The following is a 19925-nucleotide window of genomic DNA, read 5'->3' as shown; positions in this document are numbered from 1 at the left end:
TGTGTTCTCCCAGACCAGCCCACTCCACACGTGCTCCACAAATCATTCCATCTCACTTTACCTTGGAGTAACTCTCTGCTGCATCAATGAAGAGAGTCACAGCTTTCAGCAGCAACTTCTTTAAATTTGGAACATCCTGAAGAGACTCCTCTGAAACAGGAAAAAAGAAGGAATAACCAATTATTTATAAAGGTGATAAAGTAAGTTACAAAACTCCCTCCCAGTGCCAAGTCTGTCCCTGGTGTTGTCTCATAAAGCACCAACAAACTAAATCAAAATTTATGTATTAAAAAAGCAGGAAGGGACTCACTGCCTGTTCAGTTAATGGACCAAAGCTTTGCTGGAGCTGGTTGAGTGATTGGAGGCTGGAAAGAAACCCCAGCCACACATTTGTGGCAGATCCCAGCACTGACCACTGCCAGACCACTCAGAAATCCCTTGGCACAGCTCCTGGTGTCGCTGCTCTCACAGCACTGGCTGCCCACGCTGCAGAGCTCACCCCGCGGGTGCCACACTCACAGAGAACCCCCAGCACTTCACAGAGCCCCTGCAAGGCCACTGTGTCCCATCTGTGGGCTGAGGACACCTGGCTGTGTCTGTACCCGCTCCATGGGAACATCACACCAGGAGAGAGCCCCGAATGTCAGAGCCCCTGTGCACACCCGGGGAGCTGCTCAGGGCAGGAGCCTCCCGCAGGCAGCGGCAGCTCCGGGGCTGCTCCAGGAGCCCGGGACCTCCCCTGCCCGTCTGTCCCCGCTCACCCCAGGGCTGGCACTCGATGAGTTTGAGCTGGGTGCAGGCGGCAGCCTCGTGGTTCTGGCCGATCTCCCTGCACATGCTGAAGCACAGCGCGATCATGTTGTGCTTCTCGCTGTCGCCGGGCCGGCAGCGCTTGGTGTAGTCCAGCAGCGCCGCCTTCAGCGTCCCGCTCTGGGCACAGAGGGCACCCTGAGCACCACCCCTGCAGCCACAGCCCCCTGTCCCCAAAAGTGACCACTGCACCCCCAAATCCACAGGCCCCCTGTCCCCAAAAGGGACCACTGCACCCCCAAACCCAGCAGCTGCCCCACACCCACGCTCAACTGGCGATGGAAATCCAGCCCCTGTGCGCTTCGTTATGTACAAATGTCAACATGTGACATTTCTTTATGGCTTACTTAAAACAAAGCTATGAGTATCTATGATTTTTAAAACCCCCATGAAATTTTAACTGCAAATAAAAGCAAAGCAGGATGTTAAAACTCTGACAATGCCAAGTTGAAGCTTCAACGCTGCTCTCATTGTAGCCCTGAACTAATTAGGAAATAATGGTCAACTAAAATAAGAATAAACCCCAGCATTAATTTATTTCTATGAAACCTGACTCTTGATTCAGGAAGTAAGTTTTACTCAGGAAGTAAAATGCCCAGACAATTTCACCCTGTGTAAACTGGGTGTAAATTCCCTGCACGTTTGCCCCTCACGTACCGGGTCGAGCTTCTTCCTCATGAGCACCTCGAAGTAGTGTTTCTGGTGCAGCAGCTCGAAGATGTAGGTCATCTCATTGTACCTGCCAATGCCCGTCAGCAGGCGCACCTGGGGACACCAGGGCACCTCAGCAGCTCCAGGCAAGTGCAACAATCCCCTCCCCTCCCAGGGCAGCCCTGGCTGCACGTGTGCCCCTGAGCCATGGGGGTACTCCTAAACCAACCCAGACTGCAGCTGTCCCACAGGGAGCTCAAAGAGCATTGTTTTATCTCATAAAAATAGGCTGTGAAGTGTTCAGCAGACACCATTCCACTAGGCACGTCCCAGGCTCCAGGAGATCCTTCAAGGCAGCAATCAAAGATGCCCAGTGCCAGAGAGCAGCACATTCCCCCAGCAGCTGAATCACCCCCGGGCAGGCCAGGCCCAGCCCCAGCCCCAGCCCCAGCCCCAGGGGCACTCACCACCAGCCCGTACTCCTCCCTGGGAGCCAGGTGCTCCTCGGTGAGCAGCCGAGCTGCCTGCAGCACTCGGGTGATCCCTTCCATGTGACACGTCAGGCTGAAGAGGCTGTGGGCCAGGATCAGCAGCTCTGTAACTGAGGAGCAGAAGAATTCTGGTACTTCAGTTCAAGGGCTGAGGAAGTGATTACTGCCGCTCTCCAGAAAACACAAAACACACACAAGCACAGAAGCTCCAGCCTCCCCCAGCCGAGGCTGACAAATGTGTAACACATCATCACTGCACTGCCTGCCAGCCCTGCACTGGGAAAAGGAAGGGCACGAGTTTTGCATCTGGGTTTGAAACATTCAGTTCCTAACTGTGATAAATATGAACAAGGTCGCAATGCCCCTTCTGTAACAAACCACCAGGACAGCTCAGGTCACTCCCTGGCTGCATTTCGCACCTCTCGCTTAGCACAAAAATCTGAATTTTGTTTGGAAAATAAACCCTTAAGCAACACCCCCATCTACTGTGCACATCCTCAGCTCTACTAACTGAATATCAAATTTGAGATCAGCAGCAGAGCCTCCCCTTTGAGCTGCGAGTTTAAGCCAACGGTGCCACGTTAGTTACACACAGGTTACACCAGGCAGGATTTGCCATTTACTCACTGCACGACAGCTCCCCACGGGGGACAGAGGAGATTTTATCCAGCAACTTCATCCCAACCAAGGTGTGATCCTGGCACAGCTTGGCAAGCTGCAGGAGCTCCTGGCTCTCCACTGCAGGGTTCCAAGCCTGCTTCTGCCCTGTGGCCAGAGAGAAAATTCTGTCACCACTGCTGATTGTCCAGGAGAGAACATCTATTATTTCTTATCATTAATTAACAAACCCCAAACAAACCAATCTGGTATCATCCAGACTGGCTGAGGACTTGGGACAACAATCCTAAAGACACTTTGGGTGTTATTGTTAAATTTAACAATCAGAAAATACTTTTTTACCAGTTCAACCCAACAAAATCCTAGTGGTCAGCCATACAGCTGCCCCTCATTTCCCAAAGGAAAAAAGAAAGGGGAAAACCTTTTGTCATGCTGTACACAGGGAAATGCACATGATATTTCCAAGTCAGATGATGTGGGGCAGCAAAGACTAAGGTTAAAAATCCTTTTAAAAAAAATACTAAGTTTAAGTCCATAAAAATGCAACCTTAACTACTGCAACACCACACTGGACACAGGAATGAACATTTGTATGGAACTTTACACAAGGCAGACAATGCTCACAGAGCAGAGCTGAGCCCTCAGGGACAGAGTGCAGGGGCTGCTTTGGGACACACCAATCCCCCCAGAGACCAAACCTGGCCTGTCCCCTGTTCCCTGTGCACAGACCAAACCCCAGCACAGCCCAGGTGTGTTCCCTGTGCCCCCAGCACAGCCCAGGTGTGTTCCCTGTTCCCTGTGCCCCCAGCACAGCCCAGGTGTGTCCCCACCTGTTCCCTGTTCCCCCAGCACAGCCCAGGTGTGTTCCCTGTTCCCTGTGCCCCCAGCACAGCCCAGGTGTGTCCCCACCTGTTCCCTGTGCCCACACCAAGCCCCAGCACAAATGCAGCCTGTGCCCACCTTTTCCCTGGGCCGAGGCCAGCAGCTCCTGGGTGATCTGTTGTGCCAGCAGAGGTGCCACGGTGGCAGGGGGCAGCCCCTGGCAGGTGATGAAGGCCTGGGCTCTGCGGCCCCGCTCCGGCCCCCGCCGCGCCAGGATGGCCCCGAGCACCTCCCGCGGCTCCCGCGCCGACACCTCCCCGAAGGAGCAGCTCAGTTCCTGGGGACACAAACCCAGCAGGGCATCCCTGACCCACAGCACCTCCCCGAAGGAGCAGCTCAGTTCCTGGGGACACAAACCCAGCAGGGCATCCCTGACCCACAGCACCTCCCCGAAGGAGCAGCTCAGTTCCTGGGGACACAAACCCAGCAGGGCATCCCTGACCCACAGCACCTCCCCGAAGGAGCAGCTCAGTTCCTGGGGACACAAACCCAGCAGGGCATCCCTGACCCACAGGTGATGCCTCAGTTTGAGCTTTATCTATTTTCCACATTCTGTACCGCATTGGTGTATAACTGAACTTCGTACAGAGCGTTAGCAGTTCTCACAGCTCAGTCACACACAACAATCCTTTTCCAGCCCCAGAACCAAGGACACCGCTGCAGCTCCAGGCCCAAAAAGTGCAAACAGCAGCGAATTGAGGAGAGCAACCTGGGAGGATGGGACTGCATCACCTGGAGCTGGAATTGGACAGCTGTGCTCAAGCTCATCTCAGCACCTCATGGCCAGGAAGCCTCTGGCCTTTTCCCACATAAAGGGCTGGAATTCCACCCTCTGCAGCTCCTTGAAGGCACCTGCCAGGACCTTCACCCCCTCACCCTGCCCTCCCCAGCCCCAGCAGGGCTGGCCCACGGCCCTGGCCTTACCTTGGAGAGCTCGTAGAGGCACAGGACCTGCCTGCAGTAGCCCCTGCCGTGGACACATTCCTCTGCCAGGGCCTTCAGTGCTGCCACCACAGCATCATCCCCACACTCCAGAGGGGTCCAATCCTCCAGGCTGGATGCTGGGAACAAAAAAACAACAATTCCCATCTCACAAAGGCAGACAACTCCTCCCTTACACCTGGACAAGGCTCCCAAAACCTGCAGCAATTCCAGAACACTTCCTCAGACTGAAAACTGAGCTCTTGGCCCCTGATTCTTTAAATCTTACATTTGTTTCAGGGTACAAACAATGTAGCAGAACACAAATATCCTCAATGATTTCTCAGATATAAAATTTCTAAGATTAAGTAAGGGTTCTGCAGCCTCCCTGATGGGTTAGGGTTCATTTATGCTCTTCTGCATCTATTCAGCTTTCCACATCAGTATTAGAAAGGGATGTTCCAGCTGAAACTTGCTCACTCAGACTTCACAGACATGCAGAGAACTTTACAGATAAACATTCTCAGCCTTAGCCTCGCTACTAAACAAGAAACACCAAACCCTTCATAATGCACAAAGGAGTCAGAAAAATATATTAATTAAAGCATTTCCTTGCTTCAGCTACAGAAAAAAAACCTGGGGGAGTGTTTTCTAAAAGCAGGAAGAGGGATAAAGCCCAGTGCTGCTTTACTGGGCCAGAACTGAGAGCTTTGAGAAATGAAGGGTTCAGGACCGATGGAAATTGTACACAGAACACCAGGAGCACACGGGGACACGCGCATGGCAAGGCCACAGAGCGCTTTCAGAAGAGCATTCGTGCAGCAGGGAGAGAGGGCAGGAGGAGCTGGGTTTCTGCAGAGCTTTGGGGAGGTGCAGAGGGAGGGGAGAGCGGAGCAGGGCTCAGAGTCACTCACTGCCGGGGGCTGCGCCGGCCTCGGCCGTCAGCAGGGCTCGCACCTCGGGCTGCAGCTGCTCCAGCCCGGCCTCGCCCAGGGCCAGGGCCCTGCAGTGCAGCACCAGGGCCACGTCCCTGTGCCACAGCTGGAAGTAGTGGCACACCCGGGCGGCCTCGTGCACGCCGCCCCGGTCCAGCAGGGCGCCCAGCAGGGCCCCCAGCGCCGCCCGCTCCGCATCCCCCAGCGCCGGGCGCGGCTCCCGGGCGGGCAGCGCCCGCAGCCCGCGGGGCCCGCCCGCCTCCAGGGCCGCCAGCCGGGCGAAGGAGAAGCCCCGAGCCAGCCTGGCGAAGCACAGGGCCCCGGGGCAGGGCTCCGAGCCCTCGGGCAGCAGCGCCCGCTCGGCCACGCGGCACTGCCAGATCTGCTTCTCCACCTCCTGCAGCTCCCGCACGGCCGGCCCGGGCTCCTTGGCCAGCCAGTGCCCGGCCAGGGTGAGCAGCAGCTGCCTCTCCACGAGGCTGGTCGTCTTCTCCTGCCCTGAGGAGTCCCACACGTTGTCAGCCTGGTGCAGGAAGAACCCCACCGCGGCTCGGCTGCAGATGGAATGTCTACTGAAGGTGTCGTTGCACTTCTTCCAGAACTCGGCTCGTGTCTGGCTCTGATGCCACTGGCCAGCGTCTCTTAAATGATGTAGATCCCTCAGAACCTGTAAAACCCACAGAGGTTTATCACGATTGTCTTTCCAAGAAAGAAAACTCCAGCTCACACAGGATGGGCAGCACTGAAAACTGGGTTTAGGGAAGTGTCCCAACATGCAACAAGTCACAGAACTGGTTTGGGTTGGAAGGGACCTTAAACACCATCTCCTTACACCCTCTGATGGACAAACCCATCTATTTTTCTCCCCAAATAAAACTGATTGCATACATATGAAAACTGGAAGAAAATAAGGACAGCTGTCCTGTACCCTGCAGCTCAGCACTTACAGCCCGCGTGTTGGGTGCGCTTGCATTTAAAATCAAAACTTACTTAACAAAAAAATTAATGTTTCAAGAAGGCTGAGGAGTCGCATCCTCAATCCTGGCAGCAGCAGGAAGAGGCGGCTGTCACCAAGTGCTCTGTACCTCGTGTGTGACCACGCTGTCCACGGGCAGCTCAGCCAGGGCTGCCACCTGCCGAGCCAGGCTGAACATCCCCTTCTCCTGCAGCTGCTCCAGAACGGAGCTGCACTCCCCCTGGAAGGCCTCCAGGCTGCGGGAGGTCAGGACCGAGCGGCTGATGGAGATGGAGGAGTCCCTCAGGGCCTCGCTGAGGGCACAGAGCCTCTTCAGGTGGGGGCCTGGCAAGAGAGAACCAAGAGCTCAGCGAAGCAGGGGCCGGAGCCCAGGGGAGGCTGCGGCTCCCTCGGGAGCCAGCTCTGCCGCAGGGCTGGGGTTCAGGCCGTCCTCACCATCCAGCAGGAGGTTCTCTGCTGCAGCCAGGAGCTGCAGGAGCTTGCCCAGCTCGTAGTCAGTGCGGCACTGCTGCAGCATCAGCTCCAGGAGGAAGAGCGCCTGCGCGCGCAGCCACGGCGGCGGCACCGCGGGGGCTGCTCCCCCTGCGGCCCCCGGCTGGGGAAACAAGGGGTCAGGCTCGGGGGGCCCTCCCCGGGCTTGGGGGGGAATGGGGGGTGCAGCAGCTGTGCCCCTCCTCAGGGAACAGGGAGCTGCCAGAGCAGTGAGCAGCGGGCTCAGGTGGGAGAGCCGAGCAGGGCCAGCAGGATTAACTGTGACACAAACAGCCCTGGCACGGCTGGGGAAGGGAACGGAGCTGCCTGAGCCCCGTGCCCAGGAAGGAAAACCACCAGTGTCAGTTAGCAGGGAAGCAGACACTGGGATGGAAAGGAAAGAACTGTTAAAGCGTCTGCATTGAGACAGTGTTTTCACACACAGCTCCTCTGGGCCCAGCTGCCCAATCCCAGCAATGACATTCAGAGAAAATTGATTTCCTTACGTTTGTGAGGCTTTCCTGAAATTTGTCCAGTTTGGTTTTAGCTTCCTTGTACTTTTTACAGTTCATGCAGAGCTCATACATCTTCAGGATGTGCAGCAAAGGGGAATCCTTCAAGACACAAAACCAGATGATAATAAATTCCCAAAGTACCTCAATAAATACATTCTACTTTAAAAAATCATCTATTATTTCATTCAATAAATGCAGAATTTGTCTCCTTCACCAGCACCAGAACAATGGACTGGACTTTTAATTTTTTAAAATTACATGCAAGGTTGATGTAGGATCTAAAAATCTGTGATAATTGGAAGAACTTCCACTTTGACTGGGAATTTCACTGGATAGCCAGGTTATCCTTGGCATAAAGCAAGACGGGGGGGGTTTACAGGCCCAGAAGGGTGAGACACATCAAATACACCCCTGAAACCACATCCCCTCACCTTTAAAAAGAGCTGGAAGCCATTCAGAAGTGTTTTACTCTTCTGCTTCCTCAAGAAGACTTTCCAGATGACAGCAAGGTCCTGCAGGTCCCACTGGGGACCCTCTGCCCCGCCCTGGGTGTGCGCGGTGGCCTCAGCCCTGGTGGCATCATCCACAGAAGTGATGATCCACACACAGAGGCAGGAGATGAGGTTGGCACCCTGGAAATGCCAAAAGGAGGGTTTACACCTCCCCTCCTGCTGGAAGGGGGCACGCTGGGCACAGCCACCCCAGAAACACAAGAGCAGCTGAGATGGCAGTGCAGACTGCCCTGTGGCAGAGCCTGGCACGGCCAGCTGTGCCACCACCCACCCCAGAGGGCACAGAGGGCACACTCACGGGGCAGCAGAGCCCTGTGGCAGTGCCACCACCCACCCCAGAGGGCACAGAGGGCACACTCACGGGGCAGCAGAGCCCTGTGGCAGTGCCACCACCCACCCCAGAGGGCACAGAGGGCACACTCACGGGGCAGCAGAGCCCTGTGGCAGTGCCACCACCCACCCCAGAGGGCACAGAGGGCACATTGATGGGGCAGCAGAGCCCTGTGGCAGTGCCATCACCCTCCCCAGAGGGCAGGAGGGGACACTCACGGGGCAGCAGAGCCCTGTGGCAGTGCCACCACCCTCCCCAGAGGACAGGAGGGGACACTCACGGGGCAGCAGAGCCCTGTGGCAGTGCCACCACCCTCCCCAGAGGGCACAGAGGGCACACTGACGGGGCAGCAGAGCCCTGTGGCAGTGCCACCACCCTCCCCAGAGGGCAGGAGGGGACACTCACGGGGCAGCAGAGCCCTGTGGCAGTGCCACCACACACCCCAGAGGGCAGGAGGGCACACTCACGGGGCAGCAGAGCCCTGTGGCAGTGCCACCACCCACCCCAGAGGGCAGGAGGGCACACTGACGGGGCAGCAGAGCCCTGTGGCAGTGCCACCACCCTCCCCAGAGGACAGGAGGGGACACTCACGGGGCAGCAGGCTGCCAGCACGCTGAGGATGGGCGCCTGTGCCCTGAGCCCTTGGGCCAGCAGGAACCTGCAGGGGCTGGGCTGCTCCTGGCACTGCAGCAGGGTCTGGAAGAGGCTCCCTGCACCGGCCCTGCCAGCAGCACCTGCCTCAGCACCCAGCAGCCTCCCCAGGGCCAGCAGCAGGTGATCCTGGACCACAGCAGGGAAATCCTGCAGCAGGGGAATGACCTGTGGGGAAAACAGCACCAGAACCTTGTGAGGCCAGACAGGAGAGGGCAGGATGGAAGCACTGAACACACACAGACAAAACACTCTCCAAATTCAGTTTTTAGAACAGCTTTGGAGACCTGGAGAGGAAAAGGGGTCCTGTAGGTGTGAATTATTCTAATGAAAGCTCATCCTTTTCCACAAAGCTCAAATGTCTCCTAGGGAGCCTCAGTTCTGTTCTCTCTTGTAGTGCAGCAACAGAGCATGAAAAGAGTCTACTCAGGCACTTTTGTGGAGTTATAGATTCTTCAAAACCACAAGCAGACCCAAGTTAAAATCCGAGGTCTGCTAAGCACCACCTTACCTGGAATTTCCCACTTAGCTTCCTCCCGTGACTTTTCCCAATTGCTTTTATTGGAGTGTTTTATTCATTTTTAAATCACATTCAAAATTAAACTTGGAAAATTTGGATTCTCAAAAGTTTAAGTATCTTTACAAAAAAATCAATTTGAGTTTTAAAAGGAAAGATGAGTGGATTTATGATAACTTACTCTGAACATCTGGCAACTCTCCAATTAAAAAAAAGCAGTAACTACTTGAGTTTAAATTTACAAGTGTGGCTGCAAGGGAAGGGCTACCACAGTGCCAGGGTATGGACATCCCGAGAGAACCAAAACCCAGGGACTGGGAGGCTCCTGCTGTCTGCACACTGGGACATTCCCTCGCTCCCAGCCTCAGTTCAGTGCACAGGCAGCTCACCTGGGCTGGCTGGTGGCCGTGGAGCTGGGTCTGGATCAGGAACTGCAGCCACTCGTTGGCTCTGGCACATTCCCTCAGGAAGGACGTGCTCAGCTCCAGGCGATGCAGTTTGCAGAACTGCACCACCAGGGACCACTGCCTTCTGCAGTCACTGGATGTCCTGCACAGAATTCAGAGAGCTGCACTGCAAAGAGCTGCAACGTTTGCAGCAGATGCTCAGCTCTGAAGTGACCTGGGACTGCCTGCAAACAGCACCAGGGCACGCCAGGGGGTCACTGCAGCCAGGTCACCGTCCTGTGCTGCCCTCCTGGAATTATCTGACACACAGATTGCCCTTCTGGAATTATCTGACACACAGATTGCCCTTCTGGAATTATCTGACACACAGATTGCAGAAGGCAGTGCTCAGCCTCCATCGCCCAGGTCAGCCCCAAACCAGGCTGCTCTCACCTCTTTATGCCTTGCTGATCAATGGCATCCCAGAAGGCCTCTTCCAAGGAGGTGAGAACTGCTGCTGCTGCTGCCTTTTCACCATCAGCCAACTTTGTTAACTTCTCAACTGTTAAAAGAACACATTCCTGAGGTGGTGAGCCAGGGATCGGAGCCAGGGCAGCATTTTCAGGAGCAGCTCCCTAGCTGGGAAAGCAGACACCTGTGGCCCTGGAGTTAGAAATTCAACTTTCTGGAGTTATTTCTAGGATAAACCTAATTTCCCTACAGCTTTGAACACCTGATCTCCCTGCAGGTATATGATAGGAAGGAGAAAAACGAAGTCCATTGCCAAATCTCCTAACTCCCTGTAATGTTATTACAACTGAACCTCACTAGTATCAGTCTCAGGCAGCTGCTGGACAGTGCCTGTTAGATCCTGATACAGGCTATATCAGTCCTCCTGCCTTATTGACGCTACAGGACCAAAATGCACCTTTCAAAATGAGTAAAGGAACAAGAACAAAAGAACAAGAAAGTCCTTCCATGCTTTTAGGGCCCTGCTGAGCCCCCAGGCAGCACCCTGCAGCCCTCCCTCCGTCCCCAAGGAACCCAGAGCCCACCCAAGGCAGAGCAGGACAGCCTTACCCAGCGAGTCCCTGCTGGGGCTGTGGTGGGAGATGAGGCTGGCAGCCCGCAGGGCCACCCGCAGCCCCAGGCTGTCCTGCCCCAGCAGCTCCAGGAAGCACACGCAGGCTGCAGCCACCGAGGGCACCCCGAAGGAGCTCAGAGCCAGCAGCTGGGCCTCCCGAGCTGCCTGCTGGATCCTGCAAGGAACACGCACGGCTGGCACCCCTGCAGCAGTGCGGCTCAGCCTCCCTGGCCCAGAGAAGCCCCAAACTCCCTCCCCAGGCAAACAAGCCCCTGAGGGGCTTGCTGAACTCTGAGCCATCAGCATCAAAGGTAACTGTGAGCCAGAAGTTCCATATTTGTAAAAAATGGGGGGATGAGAATGAAGGCTCACACGTGAGAAGCAGAGTTTGCAATTTAGTATGTTTATCAAAAATGAAAGGCAGTGGTACTGGTGTTCTAATTAACAAAAGACCCCCTCAGCAGCTGAGAAAGGCAGAAAGAGCCTTTGCAGAGTTTGCAGTCCACTGCAGCACCAGGAACCTGAGTCTGACCTGCAGATGGTGCCAAGAGAAAAATGCACCCAAAGGGTTTTTCCACAGCAGTCACTGAAATAGCCCTGCATCCCTGACTGTCTGTTAAACCATGACTTCACACTAATGTATGTTTCCCTTTTTGCCCCAGTTTTACCTGTTTACACAAGAGAAACCAATCTGTGTGGAAATGATGGAGAGAAGCAAACAGTGACTAATACACAAACCAGACAGAAACAAAGAGATTTGTTCTAATTCCCACACTGAACAGCAATTTTCACGTATTCAAGTAAGATGTGTCACTTGACTGTACCCTTCTGAACACCTGATTTTGAAGCTTCAGCCAGGACATTTAATTCCATCAACCTCCAGTGCATTTTTTGCCATACTAATTAAACTAAAGAAGTATCACCACAAGGAAACATCACAGAAAAAGGGCATCATGCTCCTACAAAGCCACCTAGGAGCTCAAGTTCCTAAAAGAAGAGCCCAACCACGTTTGATCTGACTGTGGATCTTTTCCTCACTTCCCTGGTGCAGCTTTATTGAGGCAACCCCAACAAAGCTCCCCTCCTTTCAGTGCTGATTCCTAACCTTGAGGACACCCCCACGTGCCCTGCTGAGCCCCCAGTGCTGCTCCCTGCTGAGGACACTCACAGCTGCCTGGGGGCTTTGCTCCTGGCCAGCTGCTGGCCCAGGAAGGTGCCGAAGGCGAAGGCGGGCCGGCCGTGCAGCAGGTAGAACAGGAAATCCAGCCTCTCCAGCACGGCGTGCCTGCTCACCAGCTGGGGGCTGGAGAAGTGGGGCAGCTGGCTCCAGGCATCTGGGAACAACACAGCAGCACTGTCAGGGACCCTGAACGCACAGCAGCAGCAGCAGCGCCCAGCTGCAGAGCCTCAGGGGAGAGCCACACGGCTCCTCGGGCTCTAGGGCACATCCAAAACCACACTGCAACCCCAAAACCACACTGCAACCCAAAAACCACGCTGCAGTCCCAAAACCACGCTGCAATCCCAAAACCACGCTGCAATCCCAAAACCACGCTGCAACCCCAAAACCACGCTGCAACCCCAAAACCACGCTGCAACCCCAAAACCACGCTGCAACCCCAAAACCACGCTGCAACCCCAAAACCACGCTGCACCCCCAAAACCACGCTGCAACCCCAAAACCTCACCGCAGTCCCAAAACCACACCGCAGTCCCAAAACCACGCCGCAGTCCCAAAACCACGCCGCAGTCCCAAAACCACACTGCAGTCCCAAAACCACACTGCAGTCCCAAAACCACACTGCAGTCCCAAAACCACACTGCAATCCCAAAACCTCACTGCAGTCCCAAAACCACACTGCAGTCCCAAAACCACGCTGCAGTCCCAAAACCACACTGGGAAATCAGAGCTCTGCACCACCTCAGCTTGCTTGGAAAAGAAAACATTTGTTTTCTATCTTATATTTAGATACTTTTATATATTCAGAAAAAGTTCTGCCTGTGGAGAACTTAAGGCGAAAATCTAGAATTCTAGTTCCAAACAGAATTTCAGTAAATTACATTACTTCTCTTGTGAAAGAAAGTGCTTTTTGAGTAAATTTATCTGCCAAATAATTCCCCCAGAAAGTAATTTATTTTAGGTGCTCAGGCTAGGAAAGCATGTAAATCTTGGCAAGGGACATACCTGACACAGCAAGAGTGTTTGTTGACTGCCAGCCAAACAATTTTGTGGGATCAAAGGGCATTAATGACTGAAAGATCAGAAACAAAATAAATTGAGGCAGCTTAAGAATTTCACACCACTGTCCTGTAACTCTCAATTTCTAATTCTCATACCATTACAAACATTATAAAATTTAAGTATTGCGATTTCTGCACTATTAAACACCTTGCCTACGAGAACATCCCTCTCTGGCATTCCAGCACTGCAAACTCACAGGGTGCAGAGACCACTTGGAGAAGCAGCTCAGGATGAAGCTGTGAACTTCAGCTCCACAGCGAGGATCCCAAAGAAACAACCCCTGGCCCCCACCCCCAGCTTGAGCTGCAAACAAACTCCTCTGTCCTCGTGCCCTGCCAAAAGCACTCTGTGTACCTGCAGAAGGTGGTAGAGAGAGATGTCAGGAGGCAAAATTCCATGAGCAGTGCAGGAGGGAAAGAGAGCAGCCTTGAGCTTGGGGTAAGGGGTCAAGGCCATCTTCAAGAGCTGTGGATCAACTTTCTTCAGAGGTTTTTCCGTATCTTCGTTCTGAAGGACCTACATTGCAAGCAAGCAAAATTAATTAGGAGGAAACTGCATTCCATAGCAACAAGACAATTGTGGGGTGTCCCAGTCTACCCCACAGGAATTTGACAACACAGAAAGTATCACCTTCTTTCCCCTAAAATGCTTTAAAGCTGTATCAGACCCACGTTCCCCAGCACCTGATGTGCAGCCAGCTGCAGGTGACTGTGCTGGGGATCAAGACCCCCTGGTGCTCCCCTCTGCTCCAGCAGTTTCCTATCCAAGGGGGCACCTTCCTGTCCCAGCCACGAGTGCAGCAGAGGGGCAGAGGGTCAGGCAGTACCTGGTCAATGCCCCCAGGCCCATAGACCGTGGTGGCCAGGGCCAGCAGGGTCCTGCCCTCCAGCAGGATGCTGCTCACACCCCCCTGGCTGCTGGGGATCAGCATCTGAGCGTTGGCCAGGCTGGCCTGGAAAATCATCTTGGGATCTTTAAAGGAAAAAAAGTGGCATTTAATTCCATGTAAAACCAGTGTTAAGTCATCAATCACACATTACAGCTGTCCCTGACTGTGAAAAATGCTGAATTTTCTGCTTTTTGCTGTCCATACCGGTTTCCCTCACTTTGCCTACAAACACAGAGAACATGAGCTAAGGTTTACCCAGCTTTGCCCACACAGATAGACCGGCCTTGAGCCCCACAGTTTAGCACTGGAGTGGTTCAATTCTTTATCCCACACTGGCCATGCTTTCTAAAAAAGCTGCACTTGGGACTAGCTTTGTCTTTTGTTGATGTGTGACTCTGCAGAAGATGAAATGTTTCAAAAGTGCAACGAGTTGGGGCACAAACTCTCCTGGTTTTCAGGAAAGCAAACACACAGTCCAAGGGCAGAGAAATCAAAATGCACCACGGGACTAGAGGAAGGTTTCATTTTAATGGGATGTGTGTTTTCTCATGAATTCTCCTTCTGCTCAACCTGGTGGGAATGTAACTGAACTGGAGGTAAGGATGATTACACAGAGTGATTCTCATTCCTGTGCAGTCTCCAAGGCTTTAAGCACAGCTCCAGCAGGAACTACAATCCAGATTTCAGAGATGAGGAGGTGATGGACAGGGGCTTTGCAGCAGAGCAGAGGTTTAATCCAGCTGTGCCAAGCCCTGGGCTGGGGCAGGAACATCAGCCCCCTCTGGAGCAATTCCTACCTCGGGGATTGCTGGCAACCCCTCTGCACTGCACCAGGAACTCAAACCAGGGATGTGCTTCCTGCAGCTCCTTGTTACCCAGGACAGGGCAGTTTGAAGGGGTTAAACTGCAAATAAATGAGCAGCAGAGTGAAAATACAACACTGGTAAGCACTGCTGTAAAACAGCATTAAAGACTGGAGCATCTCATGGGTGTTAACACCAAACACAAGTGGTTAGACAAACAACCAGAAAATAATGTACTGGCTTTTCTTCTGGTCCACTTCTACAACTCTGGTAATTTCAGTGTTAGACTGGAGTTAAAACTCAGAAATTTTAATTGCCAAGTATCCATTAAGTGGGAAGCATTCATATAGCTCCAACAGCTAATACTGGTACCACCTTCAAACCCAAACTAACCCTGGATTAGGAGGAAACCAGCAATTTCCTTATCTGTGAACATATCAGGAGTCAACTCACACTTGTGCTGAAGAGAGTTTCTGAATTCTGTAAATTCTCAGTTTCTGGAGAGCAACTTGTCTTGGCTCATTTAGGATTGTATTGCTTAGAGCATTATACTAATTACAGCTGTAATGGTTTCCTTCCATGACTGACACACAAATTAATATTAAGGCTGTCTGAATAAAGCTTCAAAACACAGCTTAAAATCTCACACACTGCTCCAGAGTTTCTGGTAAATGACACTGCCAGGGCTGAGGAAAACTCTCCCCACCAACTGCTCAAATTGTGTTTCCTTCTTTAAATCTGGGCTCCCTCGTGGGGTTTGAGGGATGGGGAGCATCCCTACCTGTAATAGTCCAGGTAAGTGTACAGCAGGTACTGCAGGCTGTGCTCCAGGCAGTGGAGGACAAACTGAGCATGGAAGTCCAGGCCACTGGCAGAGCTGTATTTTGGAACAGGGTGAGGATTCTGCAGGACTCCCCCCAGGCACGACAACCTCTGGAGCAGCAGCTCAAAATCTTCCAGCTCAGAACGGACAAAAATTCCCTTTCTGTCAGAAGAAAGCACAGACACTGATCACACAGCTCTCTTTGCTGGGTGTTTCCAGCTCACAATCAGAGCAGACCCTTCCCCCTCAGGGATTAATTCCCTGCTGAGGCAAACACAGCGTGCCAGAATCCATCTGCCTGTGCCCCAGCAGCACTGTGGTTACTGCAGGGCACTGCCCAGAGCAAGGTGTGAGCAGGGAAATGCTCAGGATTTCCTCCCTTGCATCACAGTGGGCATCAGGAATAAAACCCCTGAAACATCCAAGGGCTGAGGGAGGAGTGCTCCCACTCTCATGGCTCTTACTGCTGGCAGACAGCTGAAAGCAGGGGACTAAAATCACATTTATCAATGGATTGGTGCTGTTTCCAAAAAGAGCAATATAAAAACTAATAAGTGTCAAGGATTTTATGTCTGATTTTGGCTTCACACAGGAAGGAGAGAGAGTAGGAAGCCTTGGGGGCCCTACCTGGCCAGCTTGTTGAGGATGTCCTGTCTCATGTAGGGGCTGCACAGAGTGCTCCTGTCCACGATGTCAGGGCTCAGGGGGGGCCAGGCAGCTCTGCCACACGGAGCCTGGCTGGGCTCTGACTCCTCAATCCAGGAACAAATACTCAGCCAGTCATGCTGGGCTGTCAGGTGCATCCAGAGCACCTCAGGACTGCAGGTCTTGAGTTCTGTGTTTCAAAAAGGCAAATGGATGAAACCAGCTCACACAAACACTCCTGAGGGAAATACTGGTGTCTCCTTACACAGAATTGTGCAATTCTGGGACCTTAAAGAGCATCCAGTTCCTTGGGCAGGGACACCTCCCACTGTCCCAGGTGCTCCCAGCCCCAGTGTCCAGCCTGGCCTTGGGCACTGCCAGGGATCCAGGGGCAGCCCCAGCTGCTCTGGGCACCTGTGCCAGGGCCTGCCCACCCTGCCAGGGAACAATTCCCAATTCCCAATCTCCCATCCATGCCTGCCCTGTGGCAGTGGGAGCCCTTCCCTGTGTCCTGCCCCTCCAGGTACCTATTTTTATTGAACAGCTGCCATGAGAGCAAGGGCACTGTCCCAGCCTTTGGAGCCTCACGTTGGCAGAGTGGCAGCAGCTCCCCAGGGCAGGGGGGGGACAGGACGTGGCAGAGGGTGGCACTCACATCAGGCAAGTCCCTTCCAGCTAACTGCAAACCCCTCTCCCGAGGAGGAGCCCAGCCCCAGGACGGGACAGGGCGAGCCCCGCTGTCACCCACCGGGAGTGGCACACCCAGTGACCCCTGGGGCTGTGCCCACAGCCCCCTGCAGCCCCAGGGGCACAGCACTTGCCTTGCCGCGGTTTCCAGGGCAGCAGCACCATCTCCTGCAGCAGCTGCTCCCAGCAGAGGGCCCAGCTGAGGCTCACCGTCAGCCGGGGGGCCCCGGGGCTGCCCCCGCCCAGCCGGGAGCCCAGCACTGCCCGGGGCCCGGAGAGCTCCTGCCGCCTCCTCCAGCCGCTGCACCTGCAACGACGGGGGCTCAGGGGGGCTCGGGGGCTCAGCACAGCTACCAGCACCTGGGCAAGGCTCAGCACAGCCCCCTGCCCGGCTGCCAGAGGGACTGAGCTGAGCTCAAGGGTTCAGAGGGAAACAACTGCCTGTTTTCCCAAGAAATTATCAGTATCGTAACAGCTTTACCATTATTTAACTGTAAAATTATTTTCTAGGTTATTTGGTTTGCTGTATTAAAGACATCATAGATCAAAACCAGAGCAAACCTCTGAACACAAATCATTGACTGGTGATTCTAATATTATTATTAAAAATGCTTCATTTGAAGCAGAAGAGCTCTGTCACCCTCACAATAGTTTGTCATGACTCACACAGCAGTTTGTCACGAGAGAACATGACAGCGACTGCCACAGTAATGAGAAAATGACTCAGTCCCCACACTGACTCTGATTTCTGCAAATGAACACCAGTGTGAAATTAATGAAATTAAAGACTGCATTTGTTAGTGCAGTAAATCTCACAAAATGTAGAATACAGCACATTTTAAACCCATTAATGCTATTAATTAATAATTAAAATTAATAACCCACATTACCTGGAAAGAGACTGAGTCTCTTCATTTTCCTGGAAGGATTTTGAGTAGAAGCTTTCCACCTGATGCACAAAGTCAATAATTTTCTTCTCTTTTTCAGAAAAATAATTTTCTTCTTGTAAGACTTTCACCTTTAATTGAAATTAAAGCGTTACCTCTACCTGTTAAAAATCTACCTCCAATTGCCCGCAGTTTTTATCTATCTTTAATCCATTCAAGTTGTAAATGATCCTGCAAGTGCAAACAATTAACCAACTGCAGGGACACAATTCTGGAAGCAGAGGGCGATGCACTTAAATGACAAGAGGACTCCAGACTGTGTGAGAGATCAGAGCCATGAATGACACTGAACAGCTCTGTAGCTGAACTGCAGAAGCAAAGGGACAGGGATGCTCCAGGACCTGCCCTGGCAGCGTGCAGCTACAAGCCCTGGCTGTCTCTGCTCTGAAGGTCAGGGCAGCCAGGGGTTTCCTGGCAGCCTAAGCCTTTTTCTGACCCAGAGATGGGGCGACTGAGAGGTGTTTTAAGAACTTTTATTCCATTTCCAGTCTCATGAGGGACAATACAGATATTATAATTCATGGCATCACAATCAGAAGCCAACTATTTCCTAATTACACTGTAAGTGTTTCTTGGCCTATCAGCTTTAGCCACACCATGGTGTAAATACCTTAAAGCCAGTCATCTAAAATTACCCCTCATGGGTCCTGCTACGATGCATCTTTCAAAGTTTTATTTCTCTAAAATATCTAGTCTTATTTGTGAGACTATCCTTTGAAACTTGTTTCCAGTTCCATTTCTCTCTCAGCAATGTCTGCTCCTATTCCCTAACATCTCTAGTCAGCATTTATCTCAGAGTTTACATACGAGCCTCCTATCAAAGTTTGAAAGTTTTCTATAGATGCACTTCCCAGAGTTTCCCTCAGCACAAGCCCAGCCAAGGCTGCAGGGCTGGAGCAGGCAGCCCTTGCTGCACTCACCAGGAGCTCCCTGACGTGCCTGTCCTGCGTGTGCAAGCAGATCTTGTGCAGCTCCTGCTTCACGTCCAGGCCCTGCCACAAAGAGACACTCGCTGTGAAAGGGGCCACAGACAGAATGCACTGAACAGACCCACACAGAATGAGCCAGCCCTGACAAACAGGCTGTGCCTCCCCTGCAGGGCTGTCCCTGCTGTCCCTGCTGTCCCCAGACCTGCGACCCTCACCCCGAGCCACGCTGGCTCTGCTGCTGAGCCGGCAGGCAGCCCCAGGCAGGCTCCCTCAGCAGCTGCTCAAGCAGCCCATTCCCCCTGCACCCCCCGTTCCTGGGGAGCCATTCCACCCCCGTGCCCGCTGCTCCCCGAGCACAGGGAGCAGCAGCAGCTCTCACCATGTTCCTGAGCAGCTCCGAGGCCTCCCTGGCGCTGCCCCTCAGCAGGCAGTCATAGACCAGGCTCAAACCTGTCTGCATGAACTCCTGCAGACTCTCGGCAGGATGCTGCTGCCTTCTGAAGAAGATCTGGGCCTCTGGTATTTTGTTGCTTAGGATGGCCTCAGCAATGACTTCCTAAAGAGAAAAACATGGAACAAACTAGATCATTCCCCAGTACTTTAAGGTATTTCCTCATAATGATCTCCCTATAAAAACTTCATCACAGTAGCAAAAACTGGGTTGCTGGTTTTCACCTCTGGTGTCAGTTTTTCCCATTCCTGGCTCTCTTCTATCTCAGGCAGGTCCTCATCCAGCTCAGCTCCCTGCCCCGGGGTCACTGCTGGGTGAGGGTATCTCCTCAGGAACTTCCTCAGCTTAATGATGTAATCAGTTAAAATATCTGCAGCCTTCTGCAGGAACTCATCGGGTTCTGCCAAAAGCATCCGAGAGATCAGTCAAATGGGAATGAACAGACAGGATTTTAATGTTTAGCAATGCTGAATTCATAAGTGTGCTGATTAATACACAATCAGCAGGACTTTATTAGCTCAGAGGGAAAAGCACATCGGCTCTGTCCCCCGTGCAGGCAGGGACAGCCCAGCACCCTGTCAGGACACAGCCACAGCCCCACAGAGCTCCCTGCCCTCACTGAGGGGTGTTCCTGCCCAGGGACCAGTAAAGGAGAACTGAAATTTTGTATTAATCCCACCAATTAGTCAGGGAAATCCAATCTAAAACACAGGGATGAACATCTTTCACTCACTTAATTCTGGTATTTTTATGTGAAT

At 53.1% G+C, this 19925-nt stretch overlaps 1 protein-coding gene across 1 annotated transcript in view; it reads right to left on the bottom strand.

Moving 5' to 3' along the window:
* Window positions 1-19925, bottom strand: part of SPG11 (SPG11 vesicle trafficking associated, spatacsin) — a 28510-nt gene that overhangs the window by 2408 nt on the left and 6177 nt on the right. The window contains exons 10-37 of the mRNA XM_084213945.1: window positions 19392-19567; window positions 19096-19272; window positions 18708-18779; window positions 17731-17858; window positions 16975-17147; window positions 16136-16343; window positions 15467-15670; window positions 14680-14786; window positions 13820-13965; window positions 13348-13509; window positions 12937-13003; window positions 11920-12085; window positions 10748-10926; window positions 10121-10229; window positions 9671-9830; window positions 8705-8932; window positions 7702-7902; window positions 7262-7369; window positions 6720-6879; window positions 6394-6608; window positions 5288-5975; window positions 4377-4513; window positions 3531-3729; window positions 2580-2717; window positions 1929-2062; window positions 1468-1575; window positions 762-930; window positions 62-150 (exon numbers count right to left, since the gene is read on the bottom strand). Coding sequence (XP_084070071.1) covers window positions 62-150; window positions 762-930; window positions 1468-1575; window positions 1929-2062; window positions 2580-2717; window positions 3531-3729; window positions 4377-4513; window positions 5288-5975; window positions 6394-6608; window positions 6720-6879; window positions 7262-7369; window positions 7702-7902; window positions 8705-8932; window positions 9671-9830; window positions 10121-10229; window positions 10748-10926; window positions 11920-12085; window positions 12937-13003; window positions 13348-13509; window positions 13820-13965; window positions 14680-14786; window positions 15467-15670; window positions 16136-16343; window positions 16975-17147; window positions 17731-17858; window positions 18708-18779; window positions 19096-19272; window positions 19392-19567 — 4808 coding nt within the window. The remainder of the gene's footprint in view (window positions 1-61; window positions 151-761; window positions 931-1467; window positions 1576-1928; window positions 2063-2579; window positions 2718-3530; window positions 3730-4376; window positions 4514-5287; window positions 5976-6393; window positions 6609-6719; window positions 6880-7261; window positions 7370-7701; window positions 7903-8704; window positions 8933-9670; window positions 9831-10120; window positions 10230-10747; window positions 10927-11919; window positions 12086-12936; window positions 13004-13347; window positions 13510-13819; window positions 13966-14679; window positions 14787-15466; window positions 15671-16135; window positions 16344-16974; window positions 17148-17730; window positions 17859-18707; window positions 18780-19095; window positions 19273-19391; window positions 19568-19925) is intronic.

Source organism: Fringilla coelebs (assembly GCF_963513975.1).
Source record: "Fringilla coelebs genome assembly, chromosome: 12".
In the NCBI taxonomy this organism is placed as follows: domain Eukaryota; kingdom Metazoa; phylum Chordata; class Aves; order Passeriformes; family Fringillidae; genus Fringilla; species Fringilla coelebs.
Note: the sequence above shows the minus strand (reverse complement) of the source record. Positions and strands in the feature narration are given on the sequence as shown.